The sequence below is a fragment of the Vitis riparia genome, chromosome 5, assembly GCF_004353265.1.
Source record: "Vitis riparia cultivar Riparia Gloire de Montpellier isolate 1030 chromosome 5, EGFV_Vit.rip_1.0, whole genome shotgun sequence".
NCBI lineage: Eukaryota > Viridiplantae > Streptophyta > Magnoliopsida > Vitales > Vitaceae > Vitis > Vitis riparia.
This window is the reverse complement of record NC_048435.1, coordinates 11,936,222-11,960,834: the sequence shown is the minus strand read 5'-3', so window position 1 is coordinate 11,960,834 and position 24,613 is coordinate 11,936,222. Positions and strand designations below refer to the sequence as shown.

Here is a 24,613-nt window from a genome sequence, read left to right as displayed (position 1 = left end):
CTTTCCAAAGCCCTACACCATGCCTCCCACTTACTGCCTGAGTACACCATTCCCCCTCCTCTACACCATATTTATGACTGATCGTTGCTTCCATAAAGCCTCACTTTCAATGGCAAAGCGCCAATTCCACTTACCCAAAAGAGCTTTATTCATCAAAGCTAAATTTCTCACACCCAAACCACCTTTCTTTCTTTCCAGACAAACCAAGTTCCACCTAACAAGATGTGGCCTCTATTCCAGAGCTCCTCCCCCTCACAGGAAGTCCCTCTGAATCTTCTCCAACCTCAGCCTTACTTTTCTGGGCAAAAAGAAGAGAGACATGAAGTAAACCGGCAAACTAGAGAGTGCTCCGAATTAGGGTGAGTCTTCCCCCTTTTAATATATAATGTCTCTTCCACATAGTTAGCCTTTTCCGAAACCTCTCTTCAACACTATCCCATACCACCTCTGATTTGAAGGGTGCCCCCAAAGGCAGCCCAAATAACAGGAAGGCAGACCACCCACTTTACAGCCCAACTCCAAAGCCAAATCCTCTATATCATTCACCCTCCCCACCGGAATAAGCTCACTCTTCTCCAAGTTAATTTTCAACCCTGAGCAAGCCTCAAACCACATGAGAAGCCAGCTTAGATGCGTCAACTGATCCTGAGACTCCTCACAAAACACCAAGGTGTCATCCGCAAAAAGCAAGTGAGATATCAGAATCCCCTCTCCACCCTTACCTCTTACCCTCCACCCTGATAAAAAGCCCCCACTAATGGCCCTTCTCAATAAGCAACTAAACACCTCCATCACTATCACGAACAGATAAGGGGATGGGGGGTCTCATTGTCTCAAACCCCTTGAACTTTGGAAAAACCTGGAGGGAGAACCATTTATAAGAACAAAGAATCTTACAATAGAGATACACCACTCTATCCACTTAATCCATCTCTCCCCAAAGCCAATTTTTTTTAGCATCCCACCAGAGCATTACCAATAAGAACTTCCAGTAGACATGATCATAGGCCTTTTCTATATTCAACTTGCACATCACATCCCCTTGATTGCTTTTCAACCTAGAATCCACAGCCTCATTTGCAATCAAAACTGCATCATGTATTTGTCTACCCTCCAAAAAGGCATTTTGGGGTTCCGAAATCACTTTTCCCATTACCTTCTTGGTTCTATTTGCCAACACCTTGGCCAACAACTTGTAAAGGCTTCCCACAAGGCTAATCGGTTTGAAATCTTTCAAATCTTCTGCACCTCCCTTCTTAGGGACTAAAACCAAGAAGGTGGCATTTAGATATTTTACAAATCTGCCCCTTTCATGAAATTCTCTAAAAAAGCCCATAATCTCAACCTTCACCACATCCCACCAAAAAAGCCAAAACGCCATGGTAAAACCATTTGGCCCCGGGGCTTTGTCTTTGCCTAGATCTGAAAGAGTTGCAAACACCTCTTCCTCCGAGAAAGGATTTTCCAACCCCTCAACCTCACTGCTATCTAACCCCATAAAGGACAGCTTGTCAATACTAGGGCGCCACCTTTCTTCTTCTGAGTACAACTTTTGAAATGCCCCGACCACAGTGTTTTTTAAATCATTTTCCTCTGAATGCCAACAACCATTAACTTTCACCTTGGACAACCAGTTTCTTCTATTGTGAGCATTCGCCATCCTATAAAAAAATCTAGTATTATTGTACCCCTCCTTCAGCCACAACTCCCTAGACTTCTGTCTCCAAAAAATCTCTTCCCTCATCACCCAAGACTTGTAGGACTCCCTTGCTCCATTTCTTGCTTCACACTTTTCCATATTTAAAGCTGCACATTTCTCCTTTTCATCCCAATACTCAACTTGCGTAAGAGCTTCACCCTTTTTAGTCTCAACGAGCCCAAACTCTTCTTTATTCCAAATCTTCAGAATATTTTTAAGGGCCCTCAATTTCGCATCTAAAATGTAGCTAGATGTCCCTATAAATTTTATACTCCCCCACCACATCTTCATCTTGTCTTTGAAACCCTCCTCCTCTAACCACATATTCTCAAATCTGAAAAGGGAAGGTCCCCTCTTCAACCCTCCTCCTTCTAGGAGGACCGGGAAGTGATCCGAGACAGGTCTGGGGAGAATTCCCTGCACAGCCCCATTGAACAGATTATCCCAGTTGTCCATCACTAAGAACCGGTCAAAGCCTAGACTGGGCCTGGTTATTCAAGCCTCCTCTCCAAGTGAACGGGCCCCCCCGTCAAAGGAAAATCCCTCAGCTCCAAATCCTCTATCACTTCTGAGAATCTCCTCATTGAAGCAGTAAGCCCACCTCCCCTACTGTGCTCCTCTGAAAACCTTACCAAATTGAAATCCCCTCCCACACACCATGAGTCACTCCATAACCCTTTAACTGACCCAAGTTCCTCCCAGAATTCCTTTCTATCTCTACTGCATACTGACCCATACACTCCAGTGGATACTCACACTACACCATCCACACAATTTTTAAACCGGCAAGAAATTAAGAAAACCCCTTCTTCCCAACCAACCAACTCCACCAGTCTATTGTCCCAGAACACCAGAATACCCCCAGCTGCACCCCTAGAATTGACTGCTCTCCATTCTAGATTTCTTCCCACCCCTAGACTATGAACAAGCTCTGTAGTCATTTCTTCAAATCTTAGTTTCCTGTAAACAAACCACGCCCACTCTTTGGGATTTAATAACTGACTTGATAATCTTCCTTTTATCCCTATCATTAGCTCCTTTAACATTCCACGATAGAATTCTTATCTTCATTTATACCCTGATCCTGAAGCCCCTCCAAAAATACCCACGCTAGAACCCATTTTAGCTTTTTTGTAGCTAACAGTCCACTCCAGCTTCTTGAGTTCCCTACGGATTTTGAAGATTTTAAACTCGTCTTCCTAGTCACCCCTTCCTTACCCTTTTGCTCAATTCTCCCCTTCATTCTCCTTAAGAAGTACAAAATTTCCTCTTCGAAGCCTTCCGTCGGCATACCCAAGCAGTGACTGAACATCGCAAGATTGCTTGAACTCCACCCTTCATCACATCCCCCTTCTTCCAGGTGACAGACACTCCTTTTCTCAAAAGGACTCGTAAAGTCTGACCCCATCGAGACAAGTGCTAACCCTTTCACTCTCTCAGCGTCAACCGAGTCCCAAGAAGGCTCACTCCAGCCTCCGAAAGCTGATGCAGCTCTATTCCGCACCACACTCAGTGGAAACCGACCCAACTCCCCTTCCGTTCCATAAGCAAACCCCTCGACACCCCTATAGCTTTGGCATGGCCCAAGAGAGAAGAAGAAGACGAGGATTCCCGAAGCCCCAAAGAAGAAGAATAATTGGGAACAACGTAATACCTGGAAGCCTCCTCCATTAGAGCCTCGTCGGTGACCCTCCGCCGGTGCGGCAGCAACTCCGCGGCGACTGCAACTTCAACAGCCAAGAGCTCCGCATCCATCCCCTCAACACCCCCCGCGGGAACATATGGAGCCCTAGTCGAGGAGGGACGCTCCAACAAGCCCGTGCCATCCTTATTAAAAGTGGGCCTAGGAGACCCACCCCAGCCTGCCTCTTCAAGGCTGACGGACAATGGGCCTTTGGCCTAAATCACTTCGCCACTTAAGCCCAAACAACCAGTCCCTTTGAAAGCCTTCCCATTTTCTTTTTTGGGCCCAGACCCACAGCAAGAAGTGTCCAAATCAGCTACACTAGGCAGCCTACCCTCTGCAGGCACTGCAACTGCTGCCTCCCTTTGCCTTCTGCCACACACCACCTTCTCCCCTATCCCCCGAGACTGTAACTCAGTTTGAAAATTTTGAACATCTCACATGCTAATACTGGCCCGTGTTTCAACCCCACCCTCATCCCTGACCTCCCGCCTCTCATCTTTAAACCAGGCATACTTTGCCACTACCTCCGAGAACCATGAGGGAGTTTCCCACCATAGACTCACCGTTTAGCAAAAATTCCCGGCTGCCACCTGCAAAGTTCCTGGTCTAAACCTCCCAGAGGCTCTCACCAACATATGAGCCCACTGCAACTCAGAGAAGAAAACAGTTTCCTCATCCACAACTATGAAACCCCACATCTCTCTCCAATACTCTTGAACACCTCTCTACTCCAAAGGTGAAGTGGAAGTCCGACGACTTTCACCCACACTTCCTTAGGGTGGCTCCCATTTCTAAAACACCCCACTTCAGGTCCCCATTTCTGCAAGAAAAACTCTCTTCTTAAGACATCTACTACCCCTTAAGAGCACCAAATCCGCTTCGACTTTATCTTCAAATTTGAACAACACGAGCTCCACCAAAACTGGAGATTTTTAAACCTCCCTTGAGATACCACCTTTCATACGCTCACTCCTTCAATAAGGACAAAGAAGGAATGGCCTCGACACTATCATTAAAGCATCCCACCAGGCAACGACTAAGCTGCTCTTCCCTATTGAGCAGGTCACGATCCCCAACATGCACCCACAATGCATCCCCTAATTCCCCAATCTCCTTTCTCACGACTTTTGCATACACTCCTTTCCCTTTCTCTTTTCCTTTGACTCTATAACCATCCTTTTCAGAGTTGGAAGTATCCAGCTCACCTTTGCTCAAAGCTGGAGTAGAAACTCCAAGGGCCCTTTAACTTCTGAGCCAACAGAAACCACCCTCCTACTAAGCCTTTACCTTTTGGGAACACTAGACAAAACCTCTTTGCTTCCAAATCCCTCACTGAGCATAGCAGATATCTATCGGTTTCATTTGAACGACACTCCAGCCTATATTTTCTTCCTCCTTCTTCCCAAACTTTAAGGTGCCTCGAGCTTGACTCTCCTCTGCACCAGTCTTCCACCCCTTCCAATAGAAAATTGAAGCTCTTTTCACCAAATTTTATCCAAGAGGAGAAGCCTTTGCTCATTTCCAGAATAATCCCTGTCGGTTTGCCTCGAATCTCTTCAATGGAGATTTCTAACGTCTTTGATTCCACTGCAAACCAACTCTTACCACCCTTCGAGACTCCTCTCCCCTCCGAGAAAGCAGCCATCTCACTCTCGAGAACCTTAGGGTAAATCATAGAGATATATCAAATATAGTTATTTAGCTATATTACCCTTTTCTTTAAATTTTTTTTTAATTTCACGTATATTGCATCTATTTTGCCTTCTTTTTTTAGGTCTTTCTTAATTTTTTATAAAATTATATTGGATAATAGTATAAAATATTGTATTAAAAAAAGAATTTTTGAATTAATTTTCTCTTATAAGTGAAGAAGTGCTTTATCTCTTTCTTAATTTTTGAAAAATTATAGTAGATAAATTTAAAGATAAATGTAATAATTAATATGGTATAAAATTTAAAGATGAATTTAATTAATAGTTGCTTTATCTCTTTCTTAATTTTTTTAAAAAAAAATTATAATATATAAAATTTAAAGATAAATTAATATTGTATAAAATTTAAAGATGAATATAATTTAATAGCATAAAGAATCTAAAGATAAATATCAAAATTAATAACTTAAAAAATTTAAGGATAAATTATAATAATATAAAAAAATTAAAATTTTCGCATGATAAGAAATTAAATATGAATTATATTTTATCGATTTTAGGAGATTCTTATTACAAAATTCACATAGATATTTAAAGTTTTTAACTAATCAAAGTTTACTAATAATGTGATCTAATATTTTCTTAAAGATTTTTCTCAGCATTCTATTAAAATAATTACAATAAATAATTTCTTCATGTACAATTATTTTTAACAACAAAGTAAAATAATGCTTAGTATGTTATTAAAATAAAGAATATATTATAAATATATTCTCCAACTACAATTAACCATATAGTATTGTAGATGACTTATCTTATTGCTAGTGTTAATTTAACTTTCATTAACATTGTATCTAAGTATTGACACCTATGGTTGAGATTGTTTTGATCTGATTCCTTTTGTCCTAAGATTTTGAGATGCAAAGGATCTAACACCTAGTTACGTATCCGCACCCAACACTTACACTTGAACCTATTTAACATAGATGTCCAAATGATTACGAGTTGGATGATATACAAGAATTCTTTTTTAGATTGCAAGGTAAGGTAGTGACTAGAGAGGAGGACAACGTGGTGGTTTATTTGGATTTGAGGAATGATCCATGAAGTCTCTATATGCTGCCTCAGAGTTCTTTTTTTGCCGAGTGTTATTTGGAATCCATGGCTCCGGCAATAGTAGGTTTTTTCATGTAGGAAGCTTACTGGGGGAAGGTATTGACTTTAAACCAACTTTAGAGAAGAGAGTGGTTGTTGGTTAATGGATGCGCTTCGCTACTTGGTTTTCCTTGGGTGTTGTCAGTCACAATCAAAGAGACTCTTTTAAGGTGACATGAATCCTTTGTGGAAGAAGATGTAAAGAAGGTTGAAGAGTTACTCCTTTGTGCATTTTTAGGTAATTTGGAAAGATAGGAATTGAAGGTTGTTTGAGAATGAGCAATTGTCTGACCATGTTCTAAAGAGCTTTTTCCTTTGTTATCTCTTCTTGTGGGTAAAGTTGTATATGGAAGAAGGCCCAATAGCTTTAATGTGTTTTTTTGATTGGTTAGGTTTTCGCTAAGGGAAGGAGTTGTTTTTTGTGTTTTCTTGTTTTTGGTTGTACCTTTGCCGCTTTTTGTATACGTTTTATGTACCTTGGTGTGTTATTTTTCTGGTGCTTTTATAAAATTTATTATTGCTTGTAAAAAAAATAATTTGTCATTGTTAATAGTTTTTAATTTACTTATTTTTCTCTCTTCTAGAATTTAGTTCTCTTTCATAGATTCATCAAATAATTTTGAGCACTACTGTTACTAAGATTAGTTGGATCCTTCAAGGAATATAATCAATTCTTCCATCCAGATCTTGGATAAGGATAATGAAATTATGTCTTTGATGATTATTTAGTGGACGGTGTAAAAAAGGGTGTTTGAGTAGCAATGGAGAAAGGGGAAGTGTTTGTCTAGAGTAAACTAGTGAAGGGAAGTAGATGTAGGTTCAGTGTTGACTCAAAATCATTTGAGATTTTAGTAGAGACTGTCAAAGGCAAGGTGCTGGAGGAGGGGCAACAGCTCTCTTCATGGATCATATTTAGAGAGAAAGGCCGTGCATTGTTATTGGAAGGGGTAGAAGAATTCTCTGATATCCCAAAGTAAGGGAGCTTCTTGGATAGAGTAGTTGTAATGCTAGTGTTGGTGGGAGTGAAGCAGTGCAAATTCAAATGGGGGTGTGGAAATGGGAATCGACAAAAATTCGACATACCTTTAGCAGTGCCTTATGGGTAGATGGGATGATTCTTCAAATAGGGGTCCTAATCTATTCTCATTGAAAAATTAGGCATTGTATAACTGATAGCTAAAAGGGAACCTTTACTTGGCTTTGATGAATGCTTCCCTGATCTTGTTTGAGTTTGAGGAGGGATCAAAAGCTGAAAGGGTGATGCAAGTGGGGGGTGAGAGAGCTTTGAGGGGAAAGCCTTTGCATTTGGATTGGTGGTCTCCAGAAGGTCAATGCTTCAGGCATGATGCTAATGCTCAAGGAGTGTGACTAAGATTAATTAGGCTGCCTCTTCATTGTGGGGGAAGGATATGTTTAAAAAGGTGGGGAATCATTGAGGGGGCTTTGTAGCTATGGATGAAGACACAATGCATTGACATAAGTTATAGTGGGCAAAGATTCTCGTTCGCTCAAATAGGAGAATAGTCCCAAGCTCTTTGCAAGTGATGGTGAGTCTTTCGTGTTTTACTGTTCAACTTTGGTGGGAGATTTTGCCATGGCTTATTGGGATTGGAAGAAAGTCTAGTAGCAGCAAGCTGAAGGTCAAGGAAGTCATGCTCTGGATTGGGCCATCAATCTGTAGGCCCTAGTGAGTCTGATGGTGGGTTAGGTGTGCAGGCGGGCCATGCCAAATTGGGCTTAATGTCACGGACTTAGTCGTTCACTAAGCTTGTGCGGCACTTAGGCAAGTCAAGATGCTTGATCTTGCTAAGTTAGCCTTGCTCCCAATGCTTAGCTTGCTAGGCTAAGACGCTCACGACTCGAAAGCTCAAGAAGCTTAGTAGGCAACTCTTTAAAGAATGGAAGCTCCTATTAACTCAAGGAAGCCTTTACAAGTGCTTGGAAGCTCACTTGCTTGGTTAGGAAGTGATTTGGGTGGTGCCTTGGCCAAATGAGGGCCTCACCTATTTATAGGCACCAATGAAACTCTCTGGAACCTTGGAGGGTTCCTTACAAATCAAGAATATTCTAGAACTCTCTACACTAATCTATGTACAACCCTATGTACAAGAATATACAAGAGATTTCTAGAATTCTCTAGAAAGCCTTGGACTCCTCTCATGCCTTCCACCATAGTGTAGAGATGTGTGGACATCTCTAGGCATCTCTAGAACCTTCCACACTCTTCCCACCAATGTCTTAGTGTAGATGGCTCCAGGAGTCTCCAGAAGCTTCTTGGGCTCTATATAAGCCCATGGGGAGGGTCATTTGGAGCATCCTGTGACATTAAGGTGCTTTAGGGCTCCTTTTAACCTTGAAGTCGTCCTCCTTAGTGGAATGTTGTTCTATGTGAAGGTTTTAAGGCTTTATGGATGACATGTTGAAGCTCTCACCTCTGGTGGTTTGCCCCACAAGCACTAACAAGACCCTCATGGTGGAAGTGGATCTTTGTTTCTTTTTTCGAAAATCGGGTAGCTTCTTCTTCTAGGGACACTTGGTTTGGAGGGTCATAAGGTGGGCACTGAAGTTGCTCCCTTAGGAGAGGGTTGTGACTCTTTAAATATGGTTTTGGTGGATTACACCTTGGAGTTTGAAAAGGTTGAGGCGAGGCTGAAAGACGTTGCAGTGAGTGAGACGACTAGGGAAGAAGGGGTAGGTCTTGGTTAGATTCTGAGGTAGGAGGCGCCTCTGGAAGATTGGTCCTCAAGTAACTAGTTAGGTATGGTGACAGTAGGTTTTGTGGTTGAGATTTTGACTCTCTTCAATAAAATGAAGGGTAGAAAAGTGGTGAGGGGATGGAAGGGTGGGAAGAGGAGAAAGAATACTCCTCATTCAAAAATTGAAAGGGAAAAAAAAAGTTGGAATATTTTGTTAATTATAAAAGGGTAGAAGGTAAATCATCAGGTAGTTGGAAAATTGATGCAGTTGGTTGATGATGTTAAATTTCATCTTTTGTAATGTTGAAGGGGTGAGGAAGATTATCTAGGCTTTTGATTAGATTGCATAAAGCAGACTTGGTATGTTTGCAAGACGAGTGACTAGGGGCATTATGCTTTTCTCGATCTTTAGGGCGTTGGTTTTGTTTTGATGGGTGTTTTGTTATTGATCTTTTCCTTTTGCTTGCATATTGATGCTATTTGTATACTCTGTATACTTTGGTATACCTTTTTCAAGTGCTTTTAATTTATTTGCTTATTTACCTATAAAAAAAAATCTAATTACTATGTTATCGTCCCCATCAATGTTAATATCTATTCATTCTTCTTTTGCATCCATAATTTGCAATGGTATTTTTTGTTATGTATCAATAATAAGATAATAAATATATTTGTGCTCAGCCACCAGTAACAATTCCCTTATTCCTTTTTCTCAATCTCTCTTTTTTCACTCCATTTAAATAGTTAATTGGAAGTCAACTGAACCTTTATTTTGTAAAAGGTTTAAATCCAAATCAGGACATAATACCAAACATATAAAATCTAGACCCAAATGCTGAAAAAAAAAGCATACAACTCATTGAAGCTTATTATTGAATATTAAGGCTCAAGTCTCTTATAAAATATAATGCCAAAATCTCACAAAGGCTGGAAGCCCATTAAAACCCTTGGATATATGAGGCTTAAGCCTCAATGGCCTTGGCCCTATAGTGTCAAATACCCTAAATGAGGTTGTAGCTTCAAAGAATAAGTCTCAACGGCCTTTTAAAACATTGAATTGTGTATAAAAAACTTATAAAACCTACACATAAAAGCCCAAGAAAAGCATATAACTCATTGAAGCTCATTGAATATAGCCTCAAAGCAAATGCCTTAATAGCCTTTTAAAACTTTGAATTGTGTATTTATTAATAAATTTTTTGTCAGGTTTTTATGATTTGTCTCATTAAATATCATTTGTTTTCCATTTTATCCAGAGTGGCCCTGCGATATCGCGTTTGTACAGACAATCACAATCACGGTCTTCTCAGAACCCTTCAATTAGGAGAGGAACACAAGCTCGGGGTCCTACATCTACTAGAATGGCACAGTTGAGGAGCCGTTTTCCCAACCAGAGTCATGCAATTCCTTCTGGAGAAAGGAATCTTCACTTCCCTCTGAACATGGACTTGGATATGGTATTTGTTTATATCTCTGTCAGTCATTTTTGTTTATTGTGTTTTCCCCTTGATTCTTATCTCTCCATGGAATCAACACACACAGCCTCCCCTTAACCGCGCCCCCCGCCCATATGATTCCCTGTTATTAATTTTCATACTGCTGCTAGAATAAGTAATTGTGGTTCTTCCTAATCTCTGTCCAAATCACAACTGATATGGTTTTCCCTCCTACAGAATTACACAATTGGCTTAGGGGAAAAGGGAAATCCTATTGCCAGGGCTGCTTTGTCAATTTCCACATTTTAAAAGTAGCTTATTTGACATGTTCAAAAGATGGTGGAAGCAACTCTAGTAGTAGTGCTTTTGTTATAAAAGGTTCATGCGTATTGGTTATAACAAAAGTTCAATAAAATGTTTACCATGACTCTCCTACCATGAATCACTAGATGGTGGTTTAGCTTAATTTGTTCAATGTTTGAAATCTTCTCTATTGTGTGATTTTTATCATACATACATTGTTTTCTTCCATAAAACAACTTCAATGTGTATACTATAGACATTTTTAAACCCTACCCTTTGAGTGTAATTCAACTTAGCTGGCTCTCGATTTGTATACATTAGGGTTGGGTTATAGGGGCTGCTGTTGTCATACTTGTGTAGGCCTTTTGTCCTTATTGTATAGCCTTCCTTGTTTTGTGGAGGTTTACTTAGTTACTTTTGATCAGGTTTGTACTTTATGAGGAGGATCTCTCATCCTTCGTATGTTTTTTTCTTTTAATATATTTGTTTGTTTCTGATAAAAAAATAAAATAAATATGTATACTATAGTTGAATGTCATAAATTATATCAAAACAAGTTTAATATGTATGTATGTATATATGTAGAATGTCATAAATTATATCAAAACAAGTTTAATATCTATGAATGTATGTATGTATGTATCTATTATTGTTTGTTTTATCATTTCTTGAAGTCTTTCCTATTATTTTTACGACTTTTTGATCAATTTTCATCCCACTAATATTTTTTTGTTTGATATTTCCCAATATTTGCATAAAATCCAACCTTCAATATTTCCATGATTTATGATATTTTAATTGTTAGTTCCAACTAGTCTCTTGAGTTTGCCTTTAATGAGCATCCCTTGGTATCCTCCTCCTTTGGTGGGGGGGCTAAACACATCACAATCGACGAATCCCTTTTTACCAATATGTTTCTAGAGTAGAGCTTATTTCTGGCCTCAAAACCACACTATGATTTCAGCAGTGCACCAACCTTGGCTAGCTGGCTTAGAATATGCATGAACTAAAAAAAAAAAGAAAAAAGAAAATGAATGAACTAAAGCTCCATCTTACCAGTGTTGTCAAAGGCGATTGCCTGGTTCGCTAGGCCACCAGGCGAAGCGAGAAAAATAAAAAACGCCTCTTGAAGACCCAAGTGAGGCGACTTCAAAGAGGTGACGCCTAGGCAGTCACCTTAGGATAAAGTTTAATGTGTAATATCGATTGTCTTTTTTCATAAGGCTGAAAACTTGGAAAATAAAATAAAATAAAATATTAAAAATAAAGTTTGGAAAGTTTAAATATGGAGAAGCTGAAAGGTTGATAACAAAGCCTTAATAAAAGGGAAAAAAAAAGGAATAACAAGATTTAGGGCTTGAGAAAAAGACGAAGTGGAGGGAAGAAGAAAAGAAAGTCTTTTGTTACCTTTTAGCAAGAAGAAGACAAGGTGGAAGGAAGAAGATTTCATCAGCTTCATCGTTCACTTTGGCAAAGTTTTCTCCTCTTTCTCTTCTCTATAACTCTTCTTATGGCTTTTGTCTTCTGTTCTTCACGATTTGAAGTTTTGAACTATGAAGCCAACCTTTTTTTAAAGAAAAAAAGCATGTTATGACTGGCTGACTGCTGCACCTTTTAATTGACCCGTTTTTATTTTATTTTATTCTTTGCAAAGAAAAATATTATCTTTGCTTTTGTTTTGAAGAAAGAAGACTGCCCTCTTTTACACACTTCATAGCTATTGACCGTTGTTTTTTTATTTTATTCTCTGCAAAGCAAAAACTTGTCTTTGCTTGTGATGTGAAGACTCACATGGACCCTTTTTGTTTATGTTTTTTACTCTGTGTTGTCACTACCATACTGGACACTACAAAGCTGCCTGTAACAGTGTCACTACACAGAGAGTTGACCATTTTCTGCTGCCACTATGCCCACTACACATTGTAGAGACCCATACTCTACCTTCCTGAGACATATTTTTTTTATGCTTGTAACATTTCCACTACACAGTACACACACTGCAAAGATTTTGACAATTTTCTGTTGCCATTGCACATTTGTAGAGAGCCATAATCCATCCTGAGACTCATCATTTCAATGGGTCCCACCACTTTCATCACTTATAAGTTCTTATCATTGAAAATATATCATTCAACAGACCATACTTGCATGAGAATTTTATTATTTGTTATAAAAAATAAAAGTGTTTTGTATTTTATAACTTTTTTACATTGTTGTCTTATTTTCCTTATATTTTAAATTTTAAATTTTAAATTCTTTTTTTTTTTAAACTAAATTTAGATTTTGGAAATGACATCAGAAGATGACACATCATCAAAAGGTTCGAACAAAAAAGATCCGGCTTCGAAATATAATTTTTTGAAAGATCTTAAAGATACAAATTCAGTTACATGTTTATTTTGTGGGAAGGAGACAAAAGGTGGAATTTTTAGAGCAAAGCAACATAAAATAGGAAAAAAAGGAAATGCTGCAAGGTGTTTAAAATGTCCAGAGGAAGTAAGAGAAGAGTTTGAGCAGTATATGACCAATAAAAGAATAAAAAAGACAACTATAGTTCTTTTCCTGAATTTGGTGGCTTAGAAAACATTGTTGATATTGATGAAGAGGAGGAACTTGAAGAAGTCAATTTGAATGAAAAAAAAGTGATTGATAATAGAAGAAGTGGCATAGGAAGTAATAAGAAGATGAAGTTAACAACAAAAGGTCCCATTGATGCTTTTGTGTCTCAAAAGCCAGAAAAAGTAATTCAACTTCGGAAAGAGGGAAAGATGAAACAATTTGATAAAAAGAAAAGAGAAATTGTATGTCAATACATTGGTCGATTCTTTTATCAAGTAGGAATATCATTTAATTGTGCAAATTTATATAGTTTTAAATGGATGGTTTAGCTATTGGACAATATGGTCCAAATATGAAACCTACAAGTTATCATGAATTAAGAGTTCCAATCCTTTAGAAAGAAGTGGAGTACACAAAAATTTTATTGAAAGATCATAATGTTGCATGGATGAAGTATGGAGTTTCTATTATGTCTGATGGGTGGATAGATAGAAGAAATTGAACCTTGATGAATTTTTTGGTAAATTACCCAGTTGGAACAATGTTTATGGAGTCCATTGATCCTAGTTCATTCATGAAAACTGGGGAGAAGACATTTGAATTATTGGACAAGTTTGTGGAGCGCATTGGGGAGAAGAATGTTGTTCAAGTAATAACTGACAATGGATCTAACTATGTATTGGCAGGTAAGATTTTATTTGATGAAGTTTAGGATTTATTTGTGCCATTTGAATAGAAACATGTTATTATGAATTTAAGATATTATTAATCATTTTTATTTATTATGGTTTTTATGATTTTAACTTTATATAGGAAAGTTCCTTGAGGCAAAATGACCACATTTGTATTGGACACCTTGTGCAGTTCATTGCATAGACCTCATTTTAGAAGATATTGAGAAACTTCCTACAATTAAGAGGACTTTGACTAGAGCCATCACATTGAATGGGTTCATCTACAATCATGTGGGGGTGCTAAATATGATGAGAGAGTTCACTAAGCAAAGAGAATTGGTTAGGTCAGGCATAACTCGATTTGCAACATGTTTTCTTACCCTACAAAGTATCCATATGCAAAAGCGTAATTTGAGATTGATGTTCACTTCTGACAAGTGGTTAGCTAGTAAATGGGCAAAGGAAGCAAAGGGAAAACAAGTCTCCGAAATAGTGTTGATGTCTTCATTTTGGAATCATGGTCTATATTCTTAAGGTGATGGGTCCTCTTGTTAAAGTTCTTCGACTTGTTGACAATGAAAGAAAACCAGCTATGGGGTACATATATAAAGCTATGGATAGATGTAAAGAGACTATCAAAAAGCCATTTAACGAGAATGAGGATAAGTACAAGGAGATCTTCTCAATCATTGATAAGAGATGGGAATGTCAACTCCATCATCGTCCCTTGCATGCAGTAGGTCACTTCTTAGACCCAGAATTTTTCTATGACAACCCTTGTGTGGAGTTTGATGAAGAAGTGACATCAGGATTATATTCTTGTATAGATAGATTAGTTTCCGACATTGATGTGCAAGATAGGATCATTCGTGAGTTGTTGACTTATAAGAATGCAGAGGGTCTCTTATTCCAATAGCCATTAGATCAAGGAAGATGCTAGCACCAGGTATAAACTATAAAGTTCTTTAAGAAAGTTTATATTTCTAAATAAGATATTAAATTACTTATTTTGTTAGCTATTAGATAAAAAATTACTTGCTAGTCTACTAATTTTTTGTTTACATTTGAAACATTATAGCTGAATGGTGGAAACTATATGGCAACACAACCCCAAATTTATAACAACTAGCCATAAAGATTCTTAGCTTGACTTGTAGTGCATCAAGTTGTGAACGTAATTGGAGTGTGTTTGTTGATTATATAATATGTAAATTTATAAAATTAGAAATTTTATTAGTTAACTTAAGTTGTTATAACTAATATAGCTTGTGTAACATTTACTAATAAATGTTTATAGATTCATACCAAGAAGAGGAACAAACTAGAGCAAAAACAGCTAAATGAATTGGTGTTTGTTAAATACAACCAAGCTCTTAAAGGATGATATGATAGATGCAACGTCATTGACCCCATCTCATTAGTAGATATTGATGAAAGTAATGAGTAGTTGATTGGAAAAATAAGTGAAGAAGACACCACCATTCATGCGGAGGATGACTTGGTTTTTGAGGATGATAGCTTGACATGGGGTGTAGTGGCAAGTGCATCAGGTGTTGGAGATGCAAATATTTCCACTAGACTTCGGCCAAGATCAAAGACAAGTTTAAAGGGGGATTTAGTGGCTGCTACTTCACAACCTGATTTTGAAGAGAAAGAGAGCAATTTAGAGGACATTGAAGAGGATGATAATGAGATGGAGGGATACCAATCTAGTCTTGATGAAAGTGATGACAATTTTAATTTCAATGATGACTACAACGGAGATGCTTAAAGCTTCTTTAGGACGTTCATTATCTTGTTTTGTTTCTTATTTTAATTTTTGGATGTTTGGAACATTAGAATATGCATATGGACATGATGAATTTATCTAAATAGTATGACTTTTCTTATGATTTGGGGTATTATATTTAACACTTTGAATGATTATTACTATTTTCCTAATTTTATAAGCCATTAGAGGGGATGAAAATTTAGTAGTATTGAATATTGAAGAATATTTATATTGGTTGAGTATAGAATAGGTAAAATGGTAAATATATATACTATTTTATCGCCTTATTATAGTTAGGCGATCGCCTTAATTTTCACCTTTCGCCTTAGGCTAAAAGGGGTCCTATCGCCTTGGCATCACCTTTTGCCTTTGACAACACTGATCTTGATCTCTAAAAGAACATCAATGCCCAAATTTCTAGGTTGCAGTGGAAGCACCCATGAACATATGTGATATACCTAGACTCCTCAACTTCACCCAATGTACTGTATTGACACAATGTGACAAGGGTGCGGGGATTCTTGATGAATAAACTTATTTTGCTTTGGATATTCACTATTTTGATTTTTCATTTTCCTTTTCCAAAAATGAGAAAAAGAAAGTGATTTTTTTTTTTTGAGAATATATCAATGTTTTGTTTTTATTTATTTATTTGCAAGTACCTTTCAGCTAAGTTCTCATATTTGAGATGTGAAGGATCAGATGTCTATACATACTTGACACCTACCATTTGACATCTGACACCTATAACTAAACCTGTGTAGCATAGTGATACGGGACAAGTGAAATGCAAGGGGAGGGTAGATGTTTGGTATCACTGAAAGAACTCTAGAATTACTCCTAGAGACCTTTAGGCTTCACACCTAGGTGCTTTTTTTACCACACAAAAATAGTGGATGTTGGAAATTTTATCATTCATTCATTGATTTCTTTCAAAAGAGGGATCCACAACCATATAAAACTTCTCTAGAGACTTATAACTCCTTGGAACTATTCTCATAGTTGTAATGTAATAGCCTAAACCTGGATTGACTACTGGACCAAATTAAAAGACTTTTGGAAAATGATGACTTTTTTTTTTTTGGATAGGAAACGACAATGGAATATATTAGAGAAAAAAGAAGTACAAGAGAAGGATGAGGAATCCTCCCACCAAAGAAAACTAAACTATAAGAATACGAAAACAAAGAAATACAATGTAATAACGAACAAACACTCTAGACTAGACCGACCCAAAGGAATTACACAATGCTAGCCAATCAAGTTGTAACACAATAAGGGGAGTCCCCTTAAAGACCTTGGAACAAAAAGCCCAAAGAGAAGCAAGGAAATGAATAGAATCCCAAAGATTCTCTGAATTCCTTGCTTTAGCCTCAAAGATCCTCGCGTTTCTTTCCCGCCACACAACCCAAATTATAGCTATGCACGCAGCTTGCCACAAAATTGTCCCTCTCTTAGATAAACCAAAACCATTGTAATTGATGGACAACATATCAGAAATGCTCATCGGGGGAACCCGATCCGTCTTGGCTAACTGAAATAATTTGTGCCATAACTCCATCGTCAAAGAACAATGTAGGAAAAGATGATCTGCTGGTTCTCCATGTCTCATGCATAACTTACAAATATTCGGACTAAGAGCTTTGTAGGGTCTTCTCAATTGTAGCAAGTCATTAGTATTTACCTTCTTGTGTGCCACCAACCAGACAAAGGACTTGACTTTGAAAGGGATTTGAGAATTCCAAACAAACTTAGTAGGGAAAACTGGAGGAGATTCAAAACATTGGGATAAGGCAAGAAAAAAAAGATTTGACTGTAAAAAGCCCTGAAGAAGATAAAGACTAGGATTTCACATCTGAAACCAAAGATGACAAATGCAAACAATCCAGTGACCGCATGAGGCTTTCTAAATCTTCCATCTCAGAATCGGATAGGTTGCGATGAAAATTAAAGTTCCAAGATAAGGGACGAGTAGATCCGAGGATTGAAGAAATAGGAATATTTTTATCCGTGACTACTCTAAATAGTCTTGGATATTGGGATCCCAAAGGTTGGTCCCCCCACCACAAGTCTTCCTAGAACCGAATTCTTTCCCCATCTCCTACCACAAATCGAGTAAACTTGGAAAACTCCTGAAAGTTGTGCAATAGCCTTCCAAGGACAACGATGTGACCATCTGACTATGGTGTTGGCATCCCAACCATTAGAGTGTGATCCGTAAATGCTTAAAATAACCTAATGCCATAAAGCTGAACCCTCGCTAGGGTACCTCCACAACCATTTCCCTAAGAGAGCGACATTCCTTAGAACAATCTTTCCAAATCCCAAGCCCCCTCTTGCCTTCGACTTACACACTACATCCCAATTAACAAGATGATTTCTTTTACCTTCCCTAACCCCTGACCATAAAAAATCCCTTTGCAATCTCTCAATTTTTGCAGCCACTGAAGCGGGCATCTTAAACAAGGAAAGGAAGTAGCAAGGCATGTGGGTGAGACAAGATTGGATAAGAGTTATCCTACCTCCAAAAGATAAATAAGCCTTTTGCCACCCATCTAATCTTCTCAAGATCCTCTCAATCACTGGATCCCAAAAGCCACAAGCCTTGGGATTCCCTCCCAAAGGAAAACCCAAGTAGGGTATAGGTCAACCAAAAGCCTTGCAATTTAGCAACTCCGCCAACCTAGAAAGATGATTCTGTTCAAGATTGATGACATTAATGACTGAAAATAATTACTTATGACTATTGACTAAGCCCATAATCTTTTTTTCTATAAATCACTTCTAGGCAGAACCCATATGGAATTGTATAAGATTCCAGCTAGAGCCAATTATCATCCAAAGAATGCCAAATTAAAGCTTGGACCTCATAGCCCATTCTTTGCGCCCTTAGTATACTTCTTTAGGTGGCTGCCACTTCTCTTCATCACATAGATCAACATTAAGTTTAATCCAACCAGGAGTACATCATTGACAACTAGTATTCCTCCCTTTAGAACTGGAACAAATTGTTTTCCAACTCATGGATATCAAAATAATTGTCATACAACACTTTCCTTTGTTGTTGAAACCTGTGGGAAAGTCAAGAAACCAATCTGGTCCCACAGATCCCACATAGAGTTTTATTATCCTCAGAAGATTCTCCTGTTCCTTTCTAGCCATCAAATTTCCCACAATGTGGCTAATGCATAATGTGATGGTACCATAAAAGACTACATCTAGATTTACTGCTGAAACTCTGAAAGGAGATGATTGAAGGAGATGCTTAAGAAGAATCCAAAAAAGGAAAGTAAAAATAATTTACCCAACACTAGCATGGTTTCTCCACTTCTTGGCTTCTACAACATTATCTCTCTCTCCTGTTCCCTTTATTAGCAAAGGCTTTCTGGCAAAGTATAGTAGGTTGATGCTCTCTATTATGATGATTCTTATTTCGAGAGTAGACATGAAGTTTAGTTTGAGGTTGATACAGTATTGTTACACTAAAATCACCCTAATCTGTTATGCTGAAATTGTTGAAATCTTTCCAGAATGTCTTTATTCATTTTTAATTTTGTTCAATGGATGCTAGATATTGGCACTAGGTTTACACCAATATCTGTATCTATCTATCTATGTATATATTTTGTAATATTTTCCAATATTGTAAATGTGTATATAAACATATAAGGTCATGTTTGGTTGGTTGGATATAACATGAGATAGAATAAGAGATGAGATAACCTATTCTATGTTTGGTTGACAATGAGATATAGTATAATATATCCATGGAATGATCAAAATAAGGTGTCACTGTAGAGCTCAAACCTGGGGAATGGTATTCACTTTTCAACTAAAAATCAGCTTATGATGTTATAGAACCAAATCACATAGTTAAAAGTTGGATCTTGGTTTATGCTGATGCAAGTTGCACCCGCATTCTCTGCATATCGTCCTCCTGTAATATGATTTTATTTCCGTCCTTGCCATTCATACGATTTCTTAATGTCACCAACCATTGGACCTTTTCCTTGGATTGGGACTGAGCCATAGTGTTTGAGATCTATTTACCACCAAAATAGATTCTGGACATATTGTGTCCCTTTCTTTCTTTCTTTCTTTCTTTCTTTCTTTCTTATTTTTAATTGTTTTTTTTTTCTTTCGTTGGGTTCTTTGTGATTTTTATGTTTGCGTTGTGTGTTGTGTGGTTTGTCTATCCATGCCTTTGAATCTATACTAGTTAAATTTAATTTATTATTTTCAGGAAAGTCAGTTGATAGGAATTAACTATGTTTAAAGATAGACATCAGATTAATGGGAGATAATTTCAAATTTTCGCCATGATCTGTTACACTAAAAAATCTTTCCAGGTTTTGTATTTATTCATTTTTAATTTTCTTCAATGGATGCTAGATATTGGCACTAGGTTTATGCCAGTATATATATTATATTATATTTTTCATTACTGCAAATATGCATATAAACATGTAAGGCCATGTTTGGTTGATTGGATTTTTTTTTTTGATAAAAAGCAATAGTATTGAAAAGCACCAAATAAGTTTTTTTCCTATTCAATATTCCTTTTCCCACAAGATTTTTAGCAGAGGTGTATGTTTCTTACCGAAGCTGCTTTTAATTTGTAGTTTACATGTTTCTCCATAGAACCTTCTCCTTCATTTTTTTAATGTTACTGTATCTTTCATCCCCTTTATTCTGTTTCATATTGGTGATTATTGTGTTGATTGGGGGTTAGTTTTATATTTGTGCAAGTGTCATTTTAAAATTGTGATGAATATCTTGCTTTCTCATGCAGAGAATTGATATATTGGAAGCATTAGAGGCTGCAGTTGGTGATTTTGGTGATATGAGAATGCCTGGTCACATCCTTCAAATTCAACGTGATTTCAATGAGTAAGATTTTAGTATACCAGTTAGTTGATCTATATTTCCATTCATTTAGGCTTCTGTAACAGTGATAGAATATGGTGCCACTTGTATTTGCCAATTGGGTGAGCAGATTAGTCTTCACATCCGCTTTTGGTCGATATAAACCTCACTCTGGGTATTATATTTGGCTGTTATAATTCTAAGATAACCATATTTTGCTCTTAAATTCAGAAGCTTATTTCCCATTTTTCTGTTTTTGATGCAGAACAGGAAATTCTAATGCAGGGAGAGTAGTAGTGTAACCATAAGAACTCTAGGAATCACTCCTAGAAACCTTCAGGCTTCACACCCAAGTGATCTTTGTATTACGCAAAGAAAATAGTGACTGTTGGAAATTTTATCATTCATTCATTGATTCCTTTTCAAAAGACAGATCAACTACTATATAGAACTTTTCTCGGGACTTATAACTTATTGGAACTAGTCACACAGTAGTAATGCAAGTTGAAAATAACTTGGATTGATTGCCAGACCACATTAAAGACTTGTGGAAAATGACAATACTAATGACTGAAAGTAGTAACTTATTTTTTTTTGATAAGTGACTGAAAGTAGTAACTTATGACCATTGATTAGTCCCATAATGTGATTTCTGGAAAGTACTTCTAGGCTGAACCCATATTGAATTATATAAGATTCCACTAAGCCCATTATCATTTAGAGAGTGCCAAATTAATGTTTGGGCCTTGGAGCCCATTCCTTTGTGCCTTTGATAAGCTTTTAAAGGTGGCTGCTGCTTGTCTCCATTTTTATACTAGACATATGTGCATGGAAAATTTGAAAGTTATCTGCATGTCTTATGACTTAGAGCTGAAGAGTCCATATGTCTGCAAACATGGGTATTGCGAAATGCTGACCTTGATGTAAGCTCATTATGATTAGAGATTCAATTGGCTCCTCTCCAATTGTGTATAAACCTAACTACTGCTACCTCATACATTGGGATTAGTAACTAGCATAACAAGAAGTTATTCCTTCCCATCCAAATTTCTAAGATGTAGGACTCTGTATTCTGCCTATGTATTGTTGCATCCCGATATTTATTTTGAAAAGTTGTGCTTCAGTTATGGATGCTTATGTAATAGATATCTTTTCGATGTTTTTTTTTCTTTTAATAGTAATTTCTGTGTGTTGATTATTCTTCAGCGTTTTTAGTTGCTTCCTAAATAAGGAATTCCTCTTTTAATATTATTTCTTTATTATGTATGCCTGGGTTGCACTTCCTTTAGGTTCCTTATGCATATTTATCCATTAAAAAGGTGAAGAAAAATTTACAGGTAGGTGAAGTAACTGGTTCTGACAAATTTTTCTTACATGTACTAAATATTTTTTTCCAAGAAGAAAACAGAAATGGTAGCTAAAAGTGACTTCATTAGAAATGAAAGAGGCTTGCTCCAAGTATATATGTAGTATGAAAAAGCCAAATGGCACCAAAAGAAAAATCTGGTTTGATATCTACATGCTATTTTTCGTATGGTAGCAAGTCCTATGCTTATTTAATAGTATTTCTTCGTGTGTATGTATATATTATTTACTGATATTTGGTGACTTTGAAGCTGTGTATTTTTGTTAGCAAATAGAAAGAGGTAAAATGGATCTTGTCAGAATCTGCATTTGGTATATTAATAGGAAGAAGTTTCTTTGGCTGATTATTGACTCGTTGATATGAAAATTATTGATCACCAGTAATGATATTCTTAGTTTGGCTGTTAATTTATATGTTAAAAGTTGAAGAATGAATTTGAATGTGAAAACATTGCATGTTAAATAAAAAATGAAGTGCTACAGTCAGGATATTGAATCCATTATTGCAAATCTATAAAAGTCCTGTTAGGGTGGTCGTGGGACACTTGCTTTAAGTGTTGTGCTATTTTATAGGCATCTCTCTTTTTTTTTTTTAAAGGGATTTTTATGTAGAGCTGATCTCTCAATCTCTGTCCAGGAATGATTATGAAATGCTATTAGCCCTTGATGAGAACAATCACAATGTTGGTGCATCAGTCAATCAGATGAATAGCTTGCCACAGTCTACAGTACAGGTAATGTATGTAACCAACAGTTAGATCTGCATCTTTACTTATGATTGAATCCTGTTCTGTCTTTCCATTGTGTCATGCAGACTGATAACTTTGAAGAATCTTGTGCAATTTGTCTTGAGACCCCAACTATTGGAGATACCATACGCCATCTTCCTTGCTTGCACAAATTTCATAAAGATGTAAAAACTCTCCCCTTTCAACTCAAGAAACATTTGTTTCTAGAAAAAGAAACCAGTAAACAGCTTTGTCCTTTTTCTTTTAATGATGTTTTGGCAGTGTATTGATCCATGGCTCGCGAGGAGCACTTCGTGCCCAGTTTGCAAGTCATCCATCACTTGATTGCACTGGCAATTCCGATGATTCTCTCTGTTTGCAGCTGGTTAAATCAAATCCAAGGATTTGATTGTGCTGAAGGTAATCACAAATTCGTTTTGGTTTCCTGCTTACAACTTTTTGCAATTGGAACTTTGAACATGGAGGGGGACTGTCCTCTGTTAATTTGGTTTCTGTTAGACGTACTAGGGAAAAGAAAATCATTAGGTTGATATGTCAATCATACAAATTCTTCTTTTTGGATGATGATGCTTGATAAGAAGATATATTACACATCATTTTGATTGATTTGTGGTCTCATGTTGGGCGTAGCTTGTAGCTTGTAGCTTGTGGCCTCTAGCCAAGCCTTGGTGTATTTGGAACGAGCCTGGTGGTGGGGTGGCATTTTATCTTTTTGAATCGGTTCATGGTCTCGTCTCGTGTGCGGCATAGCTTGTAGCTTGAGTTTGAATCGAACCAAAACTTGGTGTTGGTGTTATACAGAAGGGGCCTTAGACCAATTTAAGATTGTAATGAGGCCGATGCAAAATGGATGGCATCGAACACGACCCTAGCCATGAAACCTTGAACCTGATTAAGGGGGCTGACGGGGGTCTTTGGGCGGGCAGCAGTTGTTGGGATAACAATAGGGGTGAAGCAAAAAAGCACAGTTTCATGAGTAGAATGTAGGGTGTTTTGGGAGCAAGGTAATCCTTGTAATTGTATGGCCATGTGAAATTGAAGCCCTCAATCTAGGCATGTACTGCTTGGCTTAGATGCTTGCAATGTTACTTGCATATACCAGCTCCCACCTCCAACGTACACAATTTTACTTGTTTGCAGGGATCTGCACTTGCCCAACTCTCCATTTACTTTCATTTGCGTGTTTAGCTCTTTATCTTTTCCATTCTTGCCTTTTCTACTTGTTTGGTTTCCAAGAAAATGGTTGATAACAAAACATGACATCCTTATGGTCATAATCAAATTTTCAATCAGAAGTTCCACTTTCTGAAAAGTTAAAAGATGGAAACAGAGAGAAGGGGAGTGGGTATAAATTTGTTGTCTTGGAGTGATTTATGGCTTGTATGGTAATTATTTTGAAAAATAGAAAACATGTTTTGACAACAAAAAAACAAAAAACAAAACATAAGTTTTTATTTTTAAAAATAGAAAGCATACTGTTTTTTGATAGTATATTTTAATTGTTTTTATTTTTTCACTTGTTTTTTTGATAATTATGTTTTAAATTAATGGAATAAATATGAAGAATAATTGAAAATAAAGTATTATATTTAAATTTTATTTTTAAAAGATATCTGAAAACATGAAAGAAGAGTTAAAAACATTCTATGTTATCAAATGGATTTTTGTTTTGGAAAATATATCGTGTAGAGTTGTTTTTTAAAAATTGTTCTTAAAACCTCTTTTTAATAACGGTCTTGAAGGATGTTTCCAAATAAACCCTTATTTCCACAAAAAATTTTAGGAACAAAGCATTATTTGGATAAAGTTTCTCATAAATTATTCCATTATTTTATTGCTTTTTATAAAGAATTTCTTCAAAGTGGTTTTATATTTTTAATATTTAGAAACTTAACCATGTTTTCTGAAAATTGTTTTTAAAAGTATTATTTATTTTTTAACTTAAAATCAATTTTTAAAAACAAGTTTTAGAAAATATGATCAAATGGGTATATATTTTCC

The 24,613-nt window shown here is 36.9% G+C and overlaps 1 protein-coding gene across 7 annotated transcripts in view; it reads left to right on the top strand.

The window, feature by feature from the left end:
* LOC117914107 overlaps positions 1-23,807 on the top strand; it is a 40,324-nt gene extending 16,517 nt beyond the window's left edge. For 6 of the 7 annotated variants that reach the window (XM_034829297.1, XM_034829296.1, XM_034829301.1 and 3 more), the window contains 5 exons: positions 10,146-10,346; positions 20,425-20,522; positions 22,501-22,597; positions 22,678-22,776; positions 22,874-23,227. In XM_034829297.1, the coding sequence (XP_034685188.1) occupies positions 10,146-10,346; positions 20,425-20,522; positions 22,501-22,597; positions 22,678-22,776; positions 22,874-22,936 (558 nt within the window). In that variant the 3' untranslated portion in view covers positions 22,937-23,227. The other variant, XR_004651224.1, reaches the window with a different exon arrangement.
* The last annotated feature ends 806 nt before the right edge of the window (positions 23,808-24,613 follow it).